This window comes from Mastigoproctus giganteus, chromosome 5 (genome assembly GCF_048544385.1).
Source record: "Mastigoproctus giganteus isolate SK-2022 chromosome 5, ASM4854438v1, whole genome shotgun sequence".
Classification (NCBI taxonomy): domain Eukaryota; kingdom Metazoa; phylum Arthropoda; class Arachnida; order Uropygi; family Thelyphonidae; genus Mastigoproctus; species Mastigoproctus giganteus.
The window spans coordinates 58,998,165-59,018,601 of record NC_143579.1 but is presented as its reverse complement, the minus strand read 5'-3'; the positions used below and the strand labels follow the sequence as shown (position 1 = coordinate 59,018,601).

The following is a 20,437-nucleotide window of genomic DNA, read 5'->3' as shown; positions in this document are numbered from 1 at the left end:
TTACAATTGCCCCTTGTACTACTTTTTTTTTCTCCCAAGCTTATGTGCAAACCCCTCTGGGATTTGCACATAAGCTTGGGAGAAAAAAAAAGTAATTTAAATCTGACCCAATCATGGTGCTATTCTTTAAACTCACTCTTCTTCCTTTGGTGGAAAAAACAGAATATTTTTCCCAAACAACAAAACACTTTCATCTTTTACCTCACATACTCACAATATTTTTGAACTGCTCCATACCAACACCCTTTCCCAAAATGCACTGAAATGCTCTCAAGTAGCGGTGTAATAGAGGGATTAAACTATTGTTCAGAAGCTTTTAATTTTAACCCTTCCGCACCTGCCATACCATTGTTCACCACATTCCTTAATTGCACTACCAGGTCTACTGCCACTAATGGAAATATTTCTGTAACGATGTTTTCGTTATTCCTTAAGTGCTTTACTTCCACACACACTATACTTAACTAAAGAAATATATTTGTAAGATTTTACATTTTACAGTTTCATAATATTTTCAGGTTTCCGTTGCATTTGTACTATGTATAACAATCCCTCATTTGCAAATTCAGCAGTATTAATGATTTATTGTTGTCGATTGTATAACATTTATGTGAATAAATCATGATAATTATTTTTTAAATTAGTACTGAAAAATCGGTATTTTTGTATCAATACTGGAAAAAAAATGATCGGGAGCCCGGTATGGTGCTATTCTTTAAACTCACTCTTCTTCCTTTAGTGGAAAAAACAGAATATTTTTCCCAAGCCTTACCTGGGACTGAGAACTGTTTGTTTGTTTGTTATTTGGTTTTTAGGAGCATTAGCAACTAAGGCCATATTGCTCCAGGAATATGTGGTGGTCATTCCCTGACCTTTCCCCGCATCCTTCGTATTTTGGGGGTGGTTGTGCAGGCAGATATGAAGTTCTCTGAGCAGTGCAGACGGGCTGCAAGAGTAGCTCATGGTGTATTGTCAATGATATATAGGAATTTTTCTAGCAGGGATAAGGAGGTGATTATTCCTTATCCCTGTATACAGGTCTGGAGGCCTCATTTCAAGAAGGATGTAGAGCTGCTGGAATGAGTACAGAGAAGGGCAACAAGATTAGTGAATGGAACAAAGGGGTGCTCTTACGAAGAAAGGCTTAAGTTTTGCAAATTACAGTGTCTGGAGACTAGGCACCAGCGAGGTGAACTGATAGAGGTGTATAAAGCCTTGAATGGTTTGAGCATGCTCAATGCTGATGGGATTCTTCCTCTCGCTCAGAATAATCACCTGAGAGGGCATAAATTCAAATTGAGGAAAGACAGATGTAGGATAGACGTGCAGAAATTTGCCTTTAGCCAGCGGGTGGTTGGTTGGTGGAACAGACTTCCATCCCTTGTCGTGGAAGTTGATAGCCTAAATCAGTTTAAGGCTGAGCTGGACAGGTATTTCGAACGAACAGAGGGGTGAAGTGGAAGTGGTTTTTTTTTTTTTTTTTGGCTGATGCTGCATAAGCTTGCTTTCTTGCATCAAATGCCTCTACTAATGCTAAAAAAAAAAAAAAAAATTTGGTGGTGACGGGCTTGAACCCCGGTCTAATCAAAAAGCGTGTGCTACGCACTGCTGCTCCTTCCCACCTGGCTACGGAGGCGCCCGGACTGAGAACAAGTTGCTTTCAATTTGATCTATTTATTATTAAAAGTCACCACAATGGTACATAGCTCTTGCCCTATCTGCGCAATTTCACTAACAATGCCTGTTGTTTTTGTTCTTCCACAACCATATTTTTTTGCTATTTCACTATTAGAAAACAATTCTGAACAATGTGACTTACATGATCTGCACAAACCTGAGCAAAATTATGTTCTATGACAAAAGATGCCAATAAATATTGTACACATATGATATTGTCACTACGAAATGCTACATATATTTTTGCACTGCTTCTATGCACTACATGTTGTATTTATGCTTATTTGTTTGCAAATGTCTGGTAGAACTGCATTTTCCACCATTTTAAATTGAAAAATCATATCTACATATGGTACAAAAGGTGAACACATTATCTTTTTCAGCTTTTACATTACAGGGAAAATCTTGTGCATATGTTCTCTGAAATTTTATATCATATTTCTTTGGCATCTTACTGAAAGGCACGTTAATTAGCATTACTGTTAATTACTGTTAATTAGCATTGCGCCATACATGTACAATGAAATGATTGCACATCACAGAGAAAAATGCTATTATCTCACTTTTTTTTTTTTGCAATGTAGACTAGCATACTGACTGCCAATTGGTCAACATTAATAAGCAGAAATTTGCAAATTTTTTTTTTTTTTAATTCCAATTTTAGCATAGTTTTACTATATTTTTCCATAAAGAAAGATGGAGAAAAATGGAGGTTTTGTAAAGTTAAGAAAAAACTCTACCAACTAGGTTACGGTAGTGAGACAAAGAATGGGTCAAATCAAGCAACAAGGAATTCTCCATCATAAATCTGGTGAGTTGGCAGCTAAGCAAATGCAATGACCAATAAATGGTTTTTCTCTTAAATAGATGCCCCATAGCTGGAGTTGCCTCATGATAATTCAAGAATTTTAAATAAATATCAGAATAGCTATGTAATTACCTGTTTAGATGACATTTTTTGTTCTTCAATTTTCTCAGAAAGATGCTTTTTCCTGAAACTGTCATTCATTTTAGTCACAGTAAATGTTCCACTGGAAGTCTGTAATGAAATATTAAATGTGATTTATAGTCTAATATAATATATATGATAAACTTTCCTAAAAAACAGAAACAATCATTTAATATGATCATTGAAAGGTATGATAAAATGAAGTCTATATAATTATGATAAAAGACTTCTCTGCTTGCAGTCATTTGAAAAAAATGTAATGAGAGCTAGCTGATATTAATAAATAAAAAAAAAAATAAAAATACAAATATTAAACAATATGTTCTGGTATCTAACTTGACTCTTCCGCAAATGGTTTCTTAAATTCTCAACTTCACCCCCTGATTTAAATGAAAGCAACCACTTTTCGTTATCAGTTTCAGAAATTTCCATCAGTAGATATTATTCAAACCAATACCACCATATATTGAAAATTAAATAACACATTTTTTTTTTAAATTTTATTTTAATGGCATCCAAGCTTGTCACTCATATGCACATGTAGTGTATATTTGTCTGTAGAAGTATGTATTCATAGAATAATTTGTGGTGTTGCAGGATGAAAAACCCAAATCACTCAGGGGAGGCCTACTACCTCTGCTTGAAATTAGCTAACTGCAGCCTCAGCTGAAGAGTACTTTAGAAATTCCGTGGTGTGATAAATGCTGCACCATGCACAGTGAGACCACTGATTGTGGCTGATGTTTGGCTTTTGCACTGCCACTCTCCCATGAAAACTGTGGCTGTGGAAGTTTTGATGTTTTGCAGGGATGTCTAATTAGAGTGTTGTACTACTTTTCCAAGTACCCTCTGGTCACTCATAATGAGCTTCCAGTCTTCCTGTGCTTTGTTACTGCACTGAATAGCCACCTTCATCAATAATTTTTTCCAACACATCACAAAATTTCTCTGCAGCTGCAGAATCGGCACTGGCAACTTAACCGAATACTTTAACCTTGTGGAAACCAGCACGGTGCTTGAACCTATTAAACCACCCATTGTTTGCCACAAACTTGGGTTGGGGTTCGCCGTACTTATACTCAATATCTTTATAAATACTTGTTGCCTTTGTTTGAATGGTCATTAGACTCAGGGGCACTCGCTTCTGAATCTGATTTTCCATCCATATTATTAACAGCTATTCCATCTTTGATATAGCACCTGAACGCTGTTTTGTGATCGTAAGTGTGCTGATCTTTTGACATGTTCTTTTATATGTGCACTGTCCTTTAAAATAGTATTCACTGTTGAAGCAGCAAGACCTAATTCCCTTGCAATAGATGAAAAACTTTGTCCTGCTTCGTACTTCTTAATCATTTTCACCTTCATTTCTAATTCAATTTTGTTTCGTTTCCTGGCACTACCATCACTTGCACTTTTCATTGGTCGCTTTCCCTTCATCACTGTAATATATAAATAGGAATGAAGAGAAGATTCTGAAAATTTATCTATGTTTTTATATGATTGAAGATTTCAGTGAAAGGGAACTCATTTCACCATAATACTATAATGTAAAAACCCACACAATTGCAGTTATCGGTATTATCGCAAATGCAATAAGATTGAGTTTACTATCCGTTTATAATCAGATGCACTAACAGAAAAGCCCAATAAACCAGAAAGTTCATTTTTAATGCCACTAAACACTGACTCAAGACTGCATATATAACTTTATTTACAATAAAATAAAATATTCTATAAAAATATAAAAGTATATTCAAAAACTGCAATTAAAATAAAGTAAAATAAAAAAATGTATGTTACAATAATAAAATCATTAAAAAGATTAAAATCACTTAAAACCACCATACAAGAGCTTTCGGCAGCAACAGCTTGGTAACAACCATTCTAAACTGCTCATCCCTCCCTAAAATGAGAGACTCGAAAAGCGGATGAATGTAGTAACCCTTATCCCTATTAATGCTATATGTCTGGATGAACATATTTGTAAGCTCTCTAGCCACTTCTGGTTCCAGAAACCCCCTAGCCCTTTTGACAACCAACACTCCTTTGGCTGAAATACACCCTGCCCCATTTCCCAAGCATGTTCGGCTACGGCTGAGCTCCCGTAATCCGCCGTCTTGATGGCTCTATCATGTTCACCTAGACAATCGTGTAATCTATGCTTTGTTTCACCCACAAACACTCCCCACACTCCGGACATTCAATCTCGTATATGACCCCGCTGGTGTCACCGGTATCAATAAAATCTTTAACCCTGGATACCACTATGTTAAGTCTCCAACCAGGAGACTGCGTATCTAACACAAGTGTAAAATAAGTGCAATGGGTTCTGAAATACCTGGATAGTAGGGAATGTATGCAGTGGCCCCTAGGCATAAAAAAAATTATCCCTATGACCCCTACTCATGTCTTTTAAACAACACTCAATAACGCCTTGGGGATAGCCACACATCTTGAGGTCAGCCGTAACTCATCTAATCATATCATCCCTCTCCTTAGAGGAGGAACAGAGTGTACAGTGTGTTTAGTGTCAAACGGCACCAGGGGATTCCCCCATCTCCACGTAGTATACATTGTGGGTATGAAACAGAACACTGTCAATGCCAGAGGTTTAAAAGTGTATGGATCTTGTATATGTGTAGTGTCGTGTACCGTTGTTCCTCTGGTCATTTGGCCGCTAGGCCCCTAATGGGACCCAACGTTGCCCATACTCCACCCCTTGGTGGCAGACCAGGTACACAAGTATTATGATTTACTCTGGCAGGTCCTGCCACCTAATTTCCTGAGATTTCAGTGGCTAGGACCCTAAAAAAAAAACCTGCTATAGATAGGGGTCAGCCAAAAGGAGTGCTAGTTATGCGATTTGATGTCATTAAGTTTTGGGTGTAGGACTCAAGCGATTTAACAATGATTCGAACTCTAGTAGTCGTAAGTTAGAAGGGAAACTGAAGGCTGGGGGGAAAGACAGAGATCTGGGGTGCATAGAGAAGATGACACCCAAATCAGTGGAGCAGGCCTGGCCTGCCCCACCAGAGCAAAAAGAGGGGTGGCGAGGGGAGGAGGAGACCAGAGGTAACCTCCCGCCCGGGGAGTGGAGGCAAAGGACCACACAAGAAAGCATGGCTAGGAATGCTTAATGGCAGCAGCTGAGCTGTGCTGGTGGTTGTATCCCACCTGGGACAGCATTCCACAGCAAGCCAGCTAGGAACAGCCAATATCATGGAGCATGGATGACCTTGTGGTCCATAAGGTTCTCATGGCCATCCATCCATCTGGTTGAGAGGCTGGAATAGAACATGCAATTTATATCATTTGCTCACACACAATTTTTTTTTTTTTTTTTTACATTTTATAGTTTTCTTTTCTTTCTTTCTTTCTTTTCTTTATATTTTAGAGTTTTTTAATCTACATTTCAAGGCAACATTTTATAGTTTTTACATTTTACAACTTTTTTATACTTTCTTTTTTCTTCTTTTTCCATTCATCCATCATTCTCATTCACACCCAGGGAGAGGTGACTTATTTAACAAGAAAAACTGACACCAAGCTGTCAATCCCACCTGCCCAATTACTGCTTTTGAATAATTTAATGCTTGTTTAACCATTGCTTTAAAGACAACGCAACAATTTAAACAAGCAAATAATTTAAAGAAAACTCGCACAATTTAAATGACATACAAATAATAATAAAAAAAAAAAAAGAAAAACACATTTATATAACAATTATACTAATGCTAATTTTTTTTTTTTCCTTTTAAACAAATTTCCTGTCATACTTTCACATTCTGCTTTCGACATTTATACATTCAACACACTATTTCTTGCATTCATTCACTCATCCAGGCACACACTTTTACACCCTTACATTCACACAGCCCATTTCACTCAGACTCCACAGTCATTCGCTAATTTCACTCAATTTCCACCACATTTACTCTTTCAGCACTCACCCCTTCTCACACATTCATCCCTCACACACCCAGAGGCATAAATTATCATTCATTCACCCTTCTTAGCATTTTCTTTCATACTCTTGCCTTTACATTCACTCCAGTTCTCTACTAGCATACTTCAGAAACCTGCAGCTTACTAGTTTTTTCCATCTGACAGGTAACCCTGTCTATGCCAGTCTCTCTTTAAAGTCCTTTCCATGAGTGTTGTCATGTTTGGGAACTCAGTCTGTTTTGGTTGGACGTATGCCATGATGAGGGCAGTACCAGCCTGCCTTTATTCCCAACAAGTCATATTTGGTTATATTCCTACCTCTATGGTCCACTGGCAATGAGCCAAAGGAGTCCCCAGGGGCAGGGCGTCAACTCTGGTAAAGTCCCGGTAATTTTTGAGTCAATTCAGGTATGTTCAGTCATGTAGAGATTTTGTCATTCACTGGGCATGGGGAGGGAAATGGGCTGGTTATATATTTGGTCTATTGATTTGCTACAGGGACTGGTTGAAGAGCCTGTCTCTGCAAGTTCGATGGATTTCAAAAATGGTTTGGGCATACTTGGTAAAGGCTTTGTAAAAGACCTCCTCCATGATGAATTGGTGTTCTTGGCCCCTAGGAAGGGGTCCAATTTCTGTGATTAACTGTCTACATTGATTTTCATAGATTACACAGTCATATAGAACGTGTGCCCAATCCTCACTTTTGCCACAGGTACAGTGGGGGGTCTCAGCCAGTCCCAAAGAGTGCAATCTAGCTTTAAGGGATCCATGACCTGTCAATAGAAATGTGGTATAAAGTCCTGGAGCATATACTTAGGTGGTTTTGGGCTAACCATAGCCACCTGTGGAAAAACCTTTTGGTAGTAGCATCTTTGGTCTCTTGCTCCCATTCAGTTTGCCACATCTGATTTAGTCTTTTTTTTTTTTTTTTTTGTAATTGTTGGCGCATTGGCTTCTGTGGCCATAATGCACCTCCCAAGGTTTTTGCAGTACTTTGATCCAAGCCCGAGGCGGGATTCGAACCCACGACCTTTGGGTTGCTAGGCAGGCACTTTACCCACCCGGCTAGCCTGGTCGGCCTGATGTAGTCGTGTGGCAATTTGTTGTTTCTCTGCCTTGATATCATTAGCAAGGTTTGGGATTATGCCTAGGAAACCCATGGGGATTCCTTTTTTAAGTCTATAATATAACCTTTTTTTGCAATTTCAAAGCGCAGTGATAGGGTACAGGACAAAACTTGCAGGGCCGGGATACTAACTGTACAGCATGCTCTAGTTATTGTTAATAAGATTGTTCTTTGAATGCTATTTAATTTTGCTCTGTTTCTAACTATGGCTGTGCGATGAAACCATACACCAGCACCACAGGAGATTACAGGTAAAAACTCTGTAAATGAGTGCCAGGGTTCTGCGCTTGAGACCCCAATAGGCTCAGCTGGTTCTGGCAATCATTCCGGCATAGTTTTGGACTTTTTTGGCCAAGTACGACATGTGTGGATAGAATATTAATTGGGAGTCTAGAATTATGCCTAAGTATTTCAATTCTTTGACCATGTGAATTGAGGTATTACCTATTTTTATCACTGGTGGTCATCTTATATTTAGATTTCCTTTCAGTAGGATACACTTAGTTTTTTCTGCCGAAATTTTGAGCATGTGGGTTAGTGCCAATTCCTGCAGTTGTTTGAGTGCCACGTTTGCTCTTTCTTCTACCACCCTTCTGGTGTTACCTTTTACCAATAAGACAAGGTCGTCAGCAAAGGCAACCCTGTCTGTAGGGCCTAAATCTTTTGTCAGGAATTCATCAAACACACAGATCCAAAAGAATGGACCTAGTACTGAACCCTGTGGGCAACCTTTTGTAACTGGGCATTTTATTTCTTGGAACTGTGTGCGAACTACTACATGTCTGTTATCAAGATATGTGTTTATACATAGATATAGATTTTTTGGTACATTTGTCAGGTGGAGTCTTCTGAGGATACTTGGCCACCAGAGGATGTCAAATGCACCAGGAGGAACAATGTGACTCCACCCTTCCCATCAAAGCCTTGACCACACTCTTCTTGTGGAATGGCCTGAGATGATTTAAAGTGCGTGTACTGACCGCGACACATAGGTTTTCTAAAAACCTTAGTTCTCAGGCATCGGCTTTTCCTGTACACATACACATCAAGGAAAGGCAGGGCCCCCCTCCACCTCTACCTCCATGGTAAACTGAATATGGGCCGAACCATCATTCAACCAACTGAGCACTTCATTATCCTGACCCTTCTGTATTATCGTAAAAGTGTCATCGACATATCTCTTCCACACCCGTGCCCTAGGGGGTGGAGGAGTGCTCATCAACATCCTATTTTCAAACTCTTCCAAAGCCAAATTGGCTATATCCGCACTAATGGGCGAACCCATGACCACTCCGTGGACCTACTGATACATAATATTCCAATTTGGCTATGGAAGAGTTTGAAAATAGTGGCATCGCAGACCTGCTGGGATAGAATTAGGTATAGATATATATTGTTGGATAGCCTGTAACCATTTCAGCTGATGAAGGCAGCTGTTGCTGCCGAAAGCTCTTGTATAGGGGTTTTAAGTGATTTTAATCTTTTTAGTGATTTTATTATTGTAACATACATTTTTATTTTAATTGCAGTTTTTAAATATACTTTTATATTTTTATAGTATATTTTATTTTATTTTATTGTAAATAAAGTTATATGTGCAGTCTTGAGTCAGTGTTTAGTGGCATTAAAAATGAATTATCGAGTTCCTGACTCTGGAGGCCTTTTTAATGAAACCGGAAAGTGCAAAATGTTTTTATTGTTTCATGGTCGTGACCTCCAGAAACGTGCTTTAGAAAAATATCATAAAGGCATTCAAAATTGATTCTTATAACGGTAACATATGATAACGATGAAAGGGTAGTGCAATTTACATTATAAATATGACCTTTTAGAGAGATAAATAGCATAATAATATAGCAAAAGTTTCAACTTCCAAAGACTTGGAATGAATTAGAAAAAAAAAAAAACAATGTGTTATTGGGTTCACATTATATTTTCACGATACCTCCATTTATTCCTACGCGATGTAAAATATGTTTCCACAATTTTTTTAAGTTTGCACCGGCCAGCAAAAACTTACGTAAAGTCCAATTTCTGTAAGTCAAGTATTATGTAAGTCAGGGAGTTCCTGTATACTGAACAATCGCTCAGTCCTTTCCTCGTTCGCAACACAAATAAATGACCTGATATACAACATTTCTTGTGGTGATTGCGGCTTGTCTTATCAAGGTTCTACACAGTTACCTCTGAATTTTTGTGTTAATCAACACACAACTTCTGTTCGTGCTTCTTGTTCAGCAGCGTCAAAATTAGCCTTTCATGCTGTTAACGAAAAACATACTTTTTTATTTAACGAGGCCAAAATACTTAGTGTCCAATGTAATTATACGAGACTATTAATTGCAGAAACCATCGATATTAAATTACATGAGAATTCTGTTAATGTTCGTTGGCCATATCTAATCTCCGATTCGTGGTCTTTTGCACATGTGCGGAGACAAGTAATCCCTATTTAAGTTTCATGCTCACCCCTATTCAGTAATTTTTGTTCCTGTGATCATGACATATGGTTGAAAAGCGTTGTCAGCTTCAGAAAGGAAACTCATTTTGCAATTTTTTCATTAAATTAATTTTTTACTTAATTTTTAATTGCGTTAAATTGATTTTTAGTTGTGTTCAATTGATTTTTAATTTTTTACTGTAACGTAAGATTTTCGATTTTTTAATTGTTTTTGTTTTAACTTCTGGAGAGTATCATACAGAAGTGTTCTATGTATCATATTGAGGTAAACTTCTCTTATTCTTTTACAAATATTGATATCAAAGTAGAACGTATTGAGCATTACAAAGGGTACTAGGAAAGTTTTGCAATACAGCTTTGTTTATTTAATTTTTTCAAAGTAATTTCCTCTACATTCAATACACCTCTCCATCCTCCGAAACCAATCTTTAAACCAGTTCTGCCAAGTTTCACTAGGGAGTAAAGCACACTCGTTGTCCCAAGCCCGTAGAAGGTCCTCATCACTGGAAAACCGCCTCCCTTTTAGCTTCATTTTCACATGCGGGAACAGTGCAAAGTCGCAGGGAGCAAGGTCTGGACTGTAGGGAGGGTGCCCGAGAAGTTTCAGTCCTGTCGTGGTCAAATATTCGGTGCAGGCTTTGGCGCGGTTAGCTGGAGCATTATCGTGATGGAGGTACCAGGTGTCCATTCTTGACTTTGGCCGCAGGTTCTTCATAGATCCAATGACTTTAGGCAGGCATTGTTCAGTATACCACTTAGCTGTGACTGTCTTCTGTGTGTCCAAAACGACACGTTCCACAATTCCACTCGATTTGAAAAATACAGCTATCATTTTCTTCTTTACAGATCGGGATTTTCTGACAATTACGGGTGTGTCGTCATCATCAAAGACCCAAACTTTGTTTTGAGCCTTGGTCGGCAGATCGTAATAGTACAGCCAAGTCTCGTCACCTGTCACGATGTTGTTCACCTACCGAGATTGTCCCTTATCAAACTTTTTTAACATCTCCCGGCACCAAGTCACACGTCGTGTCATCTGCTCTTCAGTCAGTTGGTGCGGCACCCAGAGAGAACAAAGTTTCATCACGTGCAAATGATCTTGCAGAATCAAACGAATTGCTGGTGCATTTAGGCCCAAATTGTCCTCTATCTGTTGGTAGGTCACTCGCCTGTTTTTGTCAAGCATTTTCCTCACAGCAGTAACGTTTTCCTCCGTAACTGACGTTCGTGGCCTTCCCGGCCTCTCAGAATCCTCCAAAGTGAAATTTCCCCTTTGGAATTCTCTATACCACCTGAATATCATTGTACGATATGGACAATCATCATCTAGTGCAAGAGTCATTTCTTCTAAGCACTGGTCTATGGTTAAACCACGCATGAAATTATACCGCAAAACTGTCCTTATCTCATTTCGTGACTACGATGCCATCGCAAGCACTTTACACTCTCACTACTAATGAATAACTGAGCCCATCGACTTGGCGCGGCGGATACTATGCACGTATGAACATGTCTCAACATGCAGCAACAAGCAGCTTCCTGTGATTCATTGTTGCGTCATATTGCAAAACTTTCCTAGTACCCTTTGTATAACTCTGGTTCATACTATCAAAGTTTAAGATTATATTTTGTTATAATTATCCAAACTTCTTTTCAAATTCAACATCCTCAGCTTCAAAAGCATATTGAAAGTAACATAAAATACTGTTATAGAGTAGAGCTCATTGAAGTTGGATAAAAATGTAGGACTATTTAAACGGAAAGATGGAGATAAAGAGAAAAAGATTAATATATAGTTAATAACTGAATGAAAAATTAATTACTAACCTTACAAGTTTCTAAAGTATGTTTTATTTTGCTGTCAATCACTTCATTTTCTTCATTCGATATAAATACTTTGTCAGTAACCTCCTGAAGAGGTTGCACATCTTCTCCAAAATATTCTACTTCTGCATTTACTTTTGTTAAGTCTGGTACTATAGATGGCTGCAAATTCTTGGGATTATTTGAAATAGTGTTCACCAGTGTTTCTTTAGTTTCAGAAACACTTTGGTCTTTCTCTGCTTCTACTTTATCCTATAAAATCATAAAGGCCATCAAGTAATTTCAGATTAGATTTAGATGGTTTATTTTTTACTATTTCTTATTTCAATTAGTCCAACAGTACCATTACATTTGATCATATACAGTAAGACCCCCGTATCTGTGGAGGATACATTCCAAGACCTGCCATGGATGGCTCAAACTGTGGATATAAGCGAACACCTGCTGACCCCATATATAGCGTGATTTTCTCATACATACATACGTATAATAAAGTTTAATTAATAAATTAAACACACAGTAAGACATTACCAATATTAAATACTGTAATAATAAAGTACAGCAGACTCTCGATTTATTTACCGGGATTGGATTAACTGGGACACTTCAAGACCAAATGTTTAGTTTGATTTTAGCGCGTTGCATCGATTTTTGTGTTCTGTTGCACCACAAAAGGACCAATTTTGTTTCGTTATTTATGTTAAGGATGTCAGAATTTTTTTTTTTTATAGTAACTTTTTTTTTGTTTAGAAATCGCGAAAATTATGGACAAACATGCAAGAGTTGTGCTTTCAAATTAAACAAAAACTTCGAAAACAGTGCATCCATTAAATCTCTAAAGAACCATTACAATGTTGGTGATCAAACCATACGCGACATTGTAAAAAATAAAGGGAAGCATCGTGTTGGACGTATCGAGTAGTACGTGTTAAGTTTTTTCGTTTTTTTTTTCCGAGGCTAACCACAGGTAACTGAATCAGCGGATACGGGGGCACAACTGTATTTCAGTACTGTATACTAGCTTTCTTTAACAATATTCAAAGTTAAAAAACCAGAAATATTTGTTTGAAGCATGTCTGATTAAAGATAAATATGTTAGATATATAACCACTAAGTTTCCAAATTTGAGCTTCTTTAAAATTATTATATGGTCTTCTTTGCCTGCAGATCTTTTAAAGTTACCTTCAGAATAAAGATAAAGATAATCAATTTTTATCTTTAGGATAAAGACAATCAAAAGACCAGTAAAACTGCAACAATGGATACTGGACAAAACATAAATACACTAGCTTTAAATATTAAATTTTATAAGTAAAAACATGAATGAGCTAAACCTAGATTTCCCCACCTTATAATTCTACACCAGTAATTTTTAACCTGTAGTCCACAGGTGCCTGGGTGTCTGTCCGCTATTTTCATTATATGGTTTCCAAATTATCCACACAATCCTTAACATTTCTTTTTCTTTTAATTACTTGATAAAATTCAGAGCTTTGACAGTGAAAAATTAGTTAATGAAAAAACAAGTTAATTAGTATTACTATAAGATCTTGTTGCAGCCAAATAAACAGCAAAATGTAAAATTAAAAATTAATTTATCTACAAAATAAAATAAAAATAAATACATATAAAATACTAAAAACGAAATATGGAAGAGCACAAAATATAATAAAACCATTTGGAGATAATAAAGCACTCAAACCTATGTTGGTTTATTATGTTTATTTCTGATTTGAAAATATGTAAATAATGTACTAATCTTAAATTATAGTGAAAACCTCATACCTTTGAGTAGGACTGTTAATCTCTTAACACTCAATCGCGAATGATTATAATATGAACTTACCTCCCGTGTATTGTCATAAATGAATCAAGTTAAAATAACTATTAATTAAAATAAGCATGTATTCAACTCTCATATCACGTCAAGGGAATCGTAAAGAATCACGGAAAATTAACATTTAATCTCATTTCTAATGTTTAATGTTCTTAAACATTTTATTAAAATTCAGTATATACAACATTGGTATAGACAATTTATTAACATATTTAAGAACACTGAATTTAAGATTGTTCCACAACCCACGAGTAAGCTTCGCACTATCTTGAAATATAGGGCATATGTAGTTCCTACCATGGAAGCTCACAATATTGTTTATAATATTTCTTGTGGTGGATGCAATTCTACTTATATTGGCTTGACCCCAAATTTACTTTCGGTAAGGATACAGCAGCATTTGGCATCAGTTGGAGCAGGTAGGACTTGTGCATCTGAGCTTGCATTTCATGCAATCACTGATGGACATGTGTTTCTTTTTAATGAATCCAAGGTTCTTAATAAACAGCGTAAATATTTTAAATTATTAATTGCCGAAACATTAGAAATGAGATTAAATGTTAATTCTATTAATATACGCGGACTCGTGCATGCATGAATAGCAATTCATACATTGGTTTATATAAATAATCTCGTGTCAGGTGTCATTAATTTGATATAAAACAGGGGGGGATATCATTCGCAAATCACTTTTGTACTTCTTGTGAACATGGTAACAAACCGAATAAGGTGGTCTCTTAAAAGAAGTTAATAATGATTTTAAAGTTTAACTTATGTGCGAAACAATTTATTAGTGTCGTCGTTTTTAGAATTTCGTGACAATTGTTTTTCAATTCTCATGATGGCTTGTGGAGGTTGGTGGCCGCCGTCTTTCCATGATTCTTTACGATTCCCTTGATGTGATGAGAGTTGAATACATGCTTATTTTAATTAATAGTTATTTTAACTTGATTCATTTATGACGATACATGGGGGGGTAAGTTCATATTATAATCATTCACGATTGATTGTTGAGAGTTATTGTTTGTTATTTGGTTTTTAGGAGCATTAGCAACTAAGGCCACATTGCTCCGGGAATATGCGGTGGTCATTCCCTGACCTTTCCGCATCCTTCGTATTTGGCGGTGACGGGCTCGAACCCCGGTCTAATCAAGAAGCGTGTGCTACGCACTGCTGCTCCTTCCCACCTGGCTACGGAGGCGCCGATTGTTGAGAGATTAACAGTCCTACTCAAAGGTATGAGGTTTTCACCTATAATTTAAGATTATTATAATAATAATAGGACTTATTGGGCTTCATAGTCCCTTTTGATTTGAATTAGTAAATAATGTACATATCTGATTTGGATAGGTACATTATGTGCATATCCATTTGGATCTGGATTATTTCTGATTTGGAAATATGTACAATATCACCTGGGTCACAAGAATTTATAGTTCTTGTGACCTAGGTGATCTTTTATGACAGTGATATTGCAAAAACAGCTGTTACTGAAGAAGTGATAAGAAAATACCATGAAACATTTGACTCCATTATGTACATATTTCTAAATTGGAAATAAACATAATTAAACCAACGTAGATTTGAGTGATTTATTACCTTCAAATAACATAGTACACTTATGCACCATGCCACTCAAGGAATATCTAAGATAATAAAACTACTAAAATACAGTGTAGCTTTCAAAGCTAAATGCTTCTTTACCAATTCAGTTTCAATAATTGTGTATGACACCTTATAAAGAATGTAGAAAACACAATTGAATCACATCGAATTATGTCATGTGTTCAATAGAAAAGAACTCTGAAAATGACAATCTGTGGGTGTTTATTCATCATAGAATAAACAGAACATCAGTGGTTATCATGCTGTAATACTGTGGCCTCCCCAGTGGAATATATGCAAGTCCCTAATTTCTGATTCAATCATATCAGCCTTCGAAGTAAAGATGTATAGGAGAACCAAGTCAAGAGAAACTTTAAACAGCATGAGAATGATAAACCAACTCAATGTGACAAGGATTAAAGTGATAACGCTGCTCACACCAGTAATGCCTAATGAAGGCAGAGCAAACATAATTTGGTGGCTGAATAGCTCTCTATTCAGACACTCAATCATCAAGCCTTCTACCTGATAGTCATATATAATACATTCAACAATCTGCATGGCTAACATTTGTAAGTTGACTCTTACAATGCATAAAAAGAGGAAATGGAGTTTTAAGACAAATAGGGAATGAGTAATCTACAAAAGTGTCAAAGTACATATGTTGAGCCAAGGCAGAATCTGTAAGAAACATAACATCTGTGGGGAAAAAAAACATAATGATAGGGGTTCATTTTGGTGAAAAGGCTGAGAACCACTATCCTATATAATTACAATACAGCTGTGGCATCAAATCTGAATTAAGAATTTGTTCTAACAGATTCTTTTTTATTTATATTTTATAATTCAACAGCTGCAGAAGTTCAAATACTGTTAAGTGAACTACTTCTAATTAAAACAGATAAACTAATGTAGAACTAATTTATGAAAAAAGATGGAGATAAAGAGACAAGACTTAATACACAGATAATGAAGTGAATTAAAAATAAATTACTAACCTCACAAGTTTCTAAAACAGATTGTATTTCAATGTCAGCCACTAGTTTGTTACTACTTTCGACTGTTTTCTCTAATAAATCATCTTCTTCTTCATCTTCCGATTCATCTGATATAAAAACCTTGTCAGTAACCTCTTGAAGAGGTTGCACATCTTCTCCAGAAAATTCTACTTCAACATTTAGTTTTGTTAAGTCTTGTACTACAGATGGCTGCAAATTCTTTAGATTGCTTGATTTAGTGTTTTCCAATATTTCTTTAGTTTCTGAAACACTTCTGTCTTTCTCTGCTTCTTCTTTATCCTGTAAAGTCAATAAAAGAAAAAAAAAAAAAAAAATATATATATATATATATATATATACTGTATACACAGGGTCATTATAAAAGACAACATTTTAAAGTTCTGCAATTTATTAAATAATTAAACTATAATAATGATTGTTATGACAAACTTCCAGGAAGCCTCAAGCAGGTGTTTTCTTTTTTGTTTAATAAACTTCAATATGGGTATTGGCTATACTGGCTGCTTGGCAAATATTCATAAAATATTCAACTTCCATCCACACTCCGTCCAGCATGTCTGATGTAACAGTTTCAATGGCTTCAGTGATTTTTTCTTTATTGTAAACCATGGATTTTTACAGAATAAACAATATATTTTTAATGTATCTCCACAAAAAGTTTGGAGGGGCCAGAATACTGGTCCACCTCTTCTAATCCAACAATTTAGAAATGTGTTATTTAAGGCTGCTTGGACATATTTAGTAAAATGTAGTGGGGAGCCACCTTGAAAGAAAACTGGTATTCAAAGTTTCTCAATCTGAGAAAAGGCACAGTTATTCAAATTATCTAGATGTTAGGGCAGTTATTTTTTATTTTATTTTTTATTTTTTTGGCAAAATAGAAAGGTTCAATAATGCAATTATGCATCAGTCCACACCTTTGGACTATTCTCCACATACCCCATTACAACATGAGGATTTTCAGAACCCAATGTAGCAGCCATGCTGATTTACAGCATCAGCATCAGTCACAAGAAGCACAGTCTCACCCAAAAAAAAACAAAACCCAATTCAAAAAATTAGGATTGTTGTCAATTTTTTTGAGAAACAGAGTTGCACATCCTGCTTGCCTAAGATGATCAGCTAGTTTAATTTTCTATTTAAACTGAATTTTGTAAGCATGAAGTCTTAGCTGCTTAAATCACTTTTTGGATAGTAGATTTTGGTACAGCAAGTTCCAGACTACAGTGTGCAATTGACTTTTCAGGGCTCCATACAAGCAATGTTGTAAATGTATGTATTAATCAATAATTGCATTTTAATCACTCAATTATATCAATATATGTAATGAAAGGAAATAAGAGAGTGAAAACAATTCTGATATGATGCAAAATTTTGGTGACAACCTCTAGGATATGAAGCCACACACACTTTGAAAAGCTTTACTGTATTATGTTTAGCTTCTTATTTTTCAAGCCGATTGTATGATTTTTTACATTATATTTTTCACATCAGAATGTGAGCCACTAACAAGAGCTGCAAGAGTCACAAGTGGCTTGCATGCCATGGGTTGGCCACCATATATGTATATAAATGCTTTTAAAGCATTTATGTACCTAGTTTTCATTTTTAAAAAAATTTCAAAATTCCACGAAGAATCTCAGTTCACAGAGGCTGCTGCTATCAAATATTCACCATGGGGGAACCATCCACATGTAGCAAACTCACATGTGTGAAAGGGTTCTTTAATCTGACTTTGGAGGTACTCCTCCTATTGGAAAAATATTCCATGGTAGGGAAAATCTGTGATTTGTGCAAGGTTAGCAACTACAAAATAAAAGAAAAAGTTCCTCTTTTACCAAGAGCAAGAGAGACAGCCCAGTTTTTTAATGAAAAGGAAGCAATATTTATGATATGCTTATGCCAGGGAGGAGAGGTGTAATCTTTTCTAAAAATCCCAAGTCTTGCTGAAGATGATTGGTTTTGGTTTTGGTTTGGTTTGGTTTGGTTTTTTTTTTTTTTTTAAGGAGCATTAGCAACTAAGGTCATATTGCTCCGGGGATATGCGGTGGTCATTCCCTGACCTTTCCGCATCCTCCATATTTAGTAGTCATGGGCTCAAACCCCGGTCTAATCAAGAAGCGTGTGCTATGCACTGCTGCTCCTGCCCACCTGGCTACGGAGGCACCTGCTGAAGATGAACATGGGAGCCACAGGCTTTTTTGCTAGAAATAACATATTTTTGGGGTTTAGGCAAATTAAATTCAGAAGGAATGAAATCTGAGGGAGAGTTACAATTAAAATAGACTCTGATAATGCTTAAAGATTTTGATAATGTTAAAATATAATGTAAGTCCATTTCAAGACCTTTCCAATGAGACTGGGTGTTTATTTTTGGTTTTACTTCCAGTGACTCGACAAAGTCAATTTAATCCCTATTTGTAATCAATGTGCATTAGGGACTCATATAAACAATTTCTGCTGATGATGAAATGATTAATTCACTTACAGCACAATACATGCACCTCTAACATTTGTGCTGGAGCTCGTCAACTCTTGAATGATGCCCTACTTCAGATCCACATCAGCAGGTGTCACAGAACACCATAACTTCAGCCAGTTGAATAAGTTTAGTCAAGCAGGTGTCAGATCCAGTGAATGAGATGAACTCTCAAGGGTAAAGGGGAAAAAATTACTTTAGCATACAAGTGCTCTTGTAGAATTGTCTTAATATGTCAGCTGATGTATGAAGGAGAACCATGTTATGTAAAGACTGCCTATCTCAAGATCTGATGTTTTTGCAAGAACTAGCATGAAATGAGAATATGAACATGAGAGCAGCAGATTCTTTTTTGCTAAGAATGCAACAGGAATGGCTTATAGAAAGATTTAAATCTGAGAGGGAGAGGGAGGTGCATTAAAATGGACTTCAAGTAATGATTTTTTTTACAAGCACTTCATTCCCCAGAGACACACCTACCATTTTCATTACCTAAAATTGCCATTTCATTACAATCATTACCTAAAAATACTAGCTGGATTCTGTGCAAGTGGGAATGCTGTGTGCACTTTTATAGCCCATTCAATTTGCATGTTATAGAACTTAAAATCTATATTTTAATGTCACCTTTGGAGTTATGTCAAAGTGCTTCAGGATATAAAATTTTATTTAATTGTATTTGACTTACCACAGGTATAGGTGGTTTCACAAAATACGGCAGTTTACCTCTTTGCCAGTCATTCAAGATCATCTTAGATACTGTAGAAATATCTGGGTCACCACCCTACAAACAAATAGGAATTTAGTTTTTATATCATTTAGATTATACACTTATTAGTCAAGACTTTAAAAAAAATAAAATGGGAATATAAATATAGCTGTTCTGTTCACAATACTAAATTACTTTAAGCCCAATTCCTACAAAGCAAAATTCTCCATCCTGTAAGTTTGAACAAAAATGGTTGAACTATAATAGGTCTTTTTTACAGGTTGGAAGTAAAATATAAATATTCTTGGTGTAGGTTAGTGTTGACGTGAATATTTATCATAAAAATGGTCAGGTTTGCACAAACAGCATTATTAACAAACACTTTCTATAACATAAATAAATTACAGTATACAGCAGAAATTGCAAACACAGATTACTCAAAAAATTACATTACTGGTCTTAAATAAGGATAAATAAATTTCATATTTGGATTTTGCCACTTGAAAGCAAATCCCATCCTCTTATTAGCTGTCAGTTAAATCTGCTTTATTGTTAAAATATTTTAACTGGTGTAAAATAAATTAATATGTGGGTGGCTCTTTCTGTAAGTTGCTTAATTGGTTCAGATAACTGATATTTCTGATGACTCACATTCAGTTAAATAGCATCTCATTGCATCTGTAAATAACACTGCAGAAAAACTAAGATCAGCTATTCCACAAAATTGATATCCACAAAAATATTCAGCTTTATAACTAGCAGAAAGTGAATAAATACAGGCAGTACTGAACTTATGAACATTC

At 36.1% G+C, this 20,437-nt stretch overlaps 1 protein-coding gene across 1 annotated transcript in view; it reads right to left on the bottom strand.

The window, feature by feature from the left end:
* The window catches only part of Ns2 (nucleostemin 2), a 119,589-nt gene that overhangs the window by 9,884 nt on the left and 89,268 nt on the right, over window positions 1-20,437 (bottom strand). The window contains exons 12-15 of the mRNA XM_090374563.1: window positions 19,614-19,709; window positions 16,426-16,725; window positions 11,989-12,237; window positions 2,618-2,716 (exon numbers count right to left, since the gene is read on the bottom strand). Of these exons, the coding sequence (XP_090230689.1) occupies window positions 2,618-2,716; window positions 11,989-12,237; window positions 16,426-16,725; window positions 19,614-19,709 (744 nt within the window). The remainder of the gene's footprint in view (window positions 1-2,617; window positions 2,717-11,988; window positions 12,238-16,425; window positions 16,726-19,613; window positions 19,710-20,437) is intronic.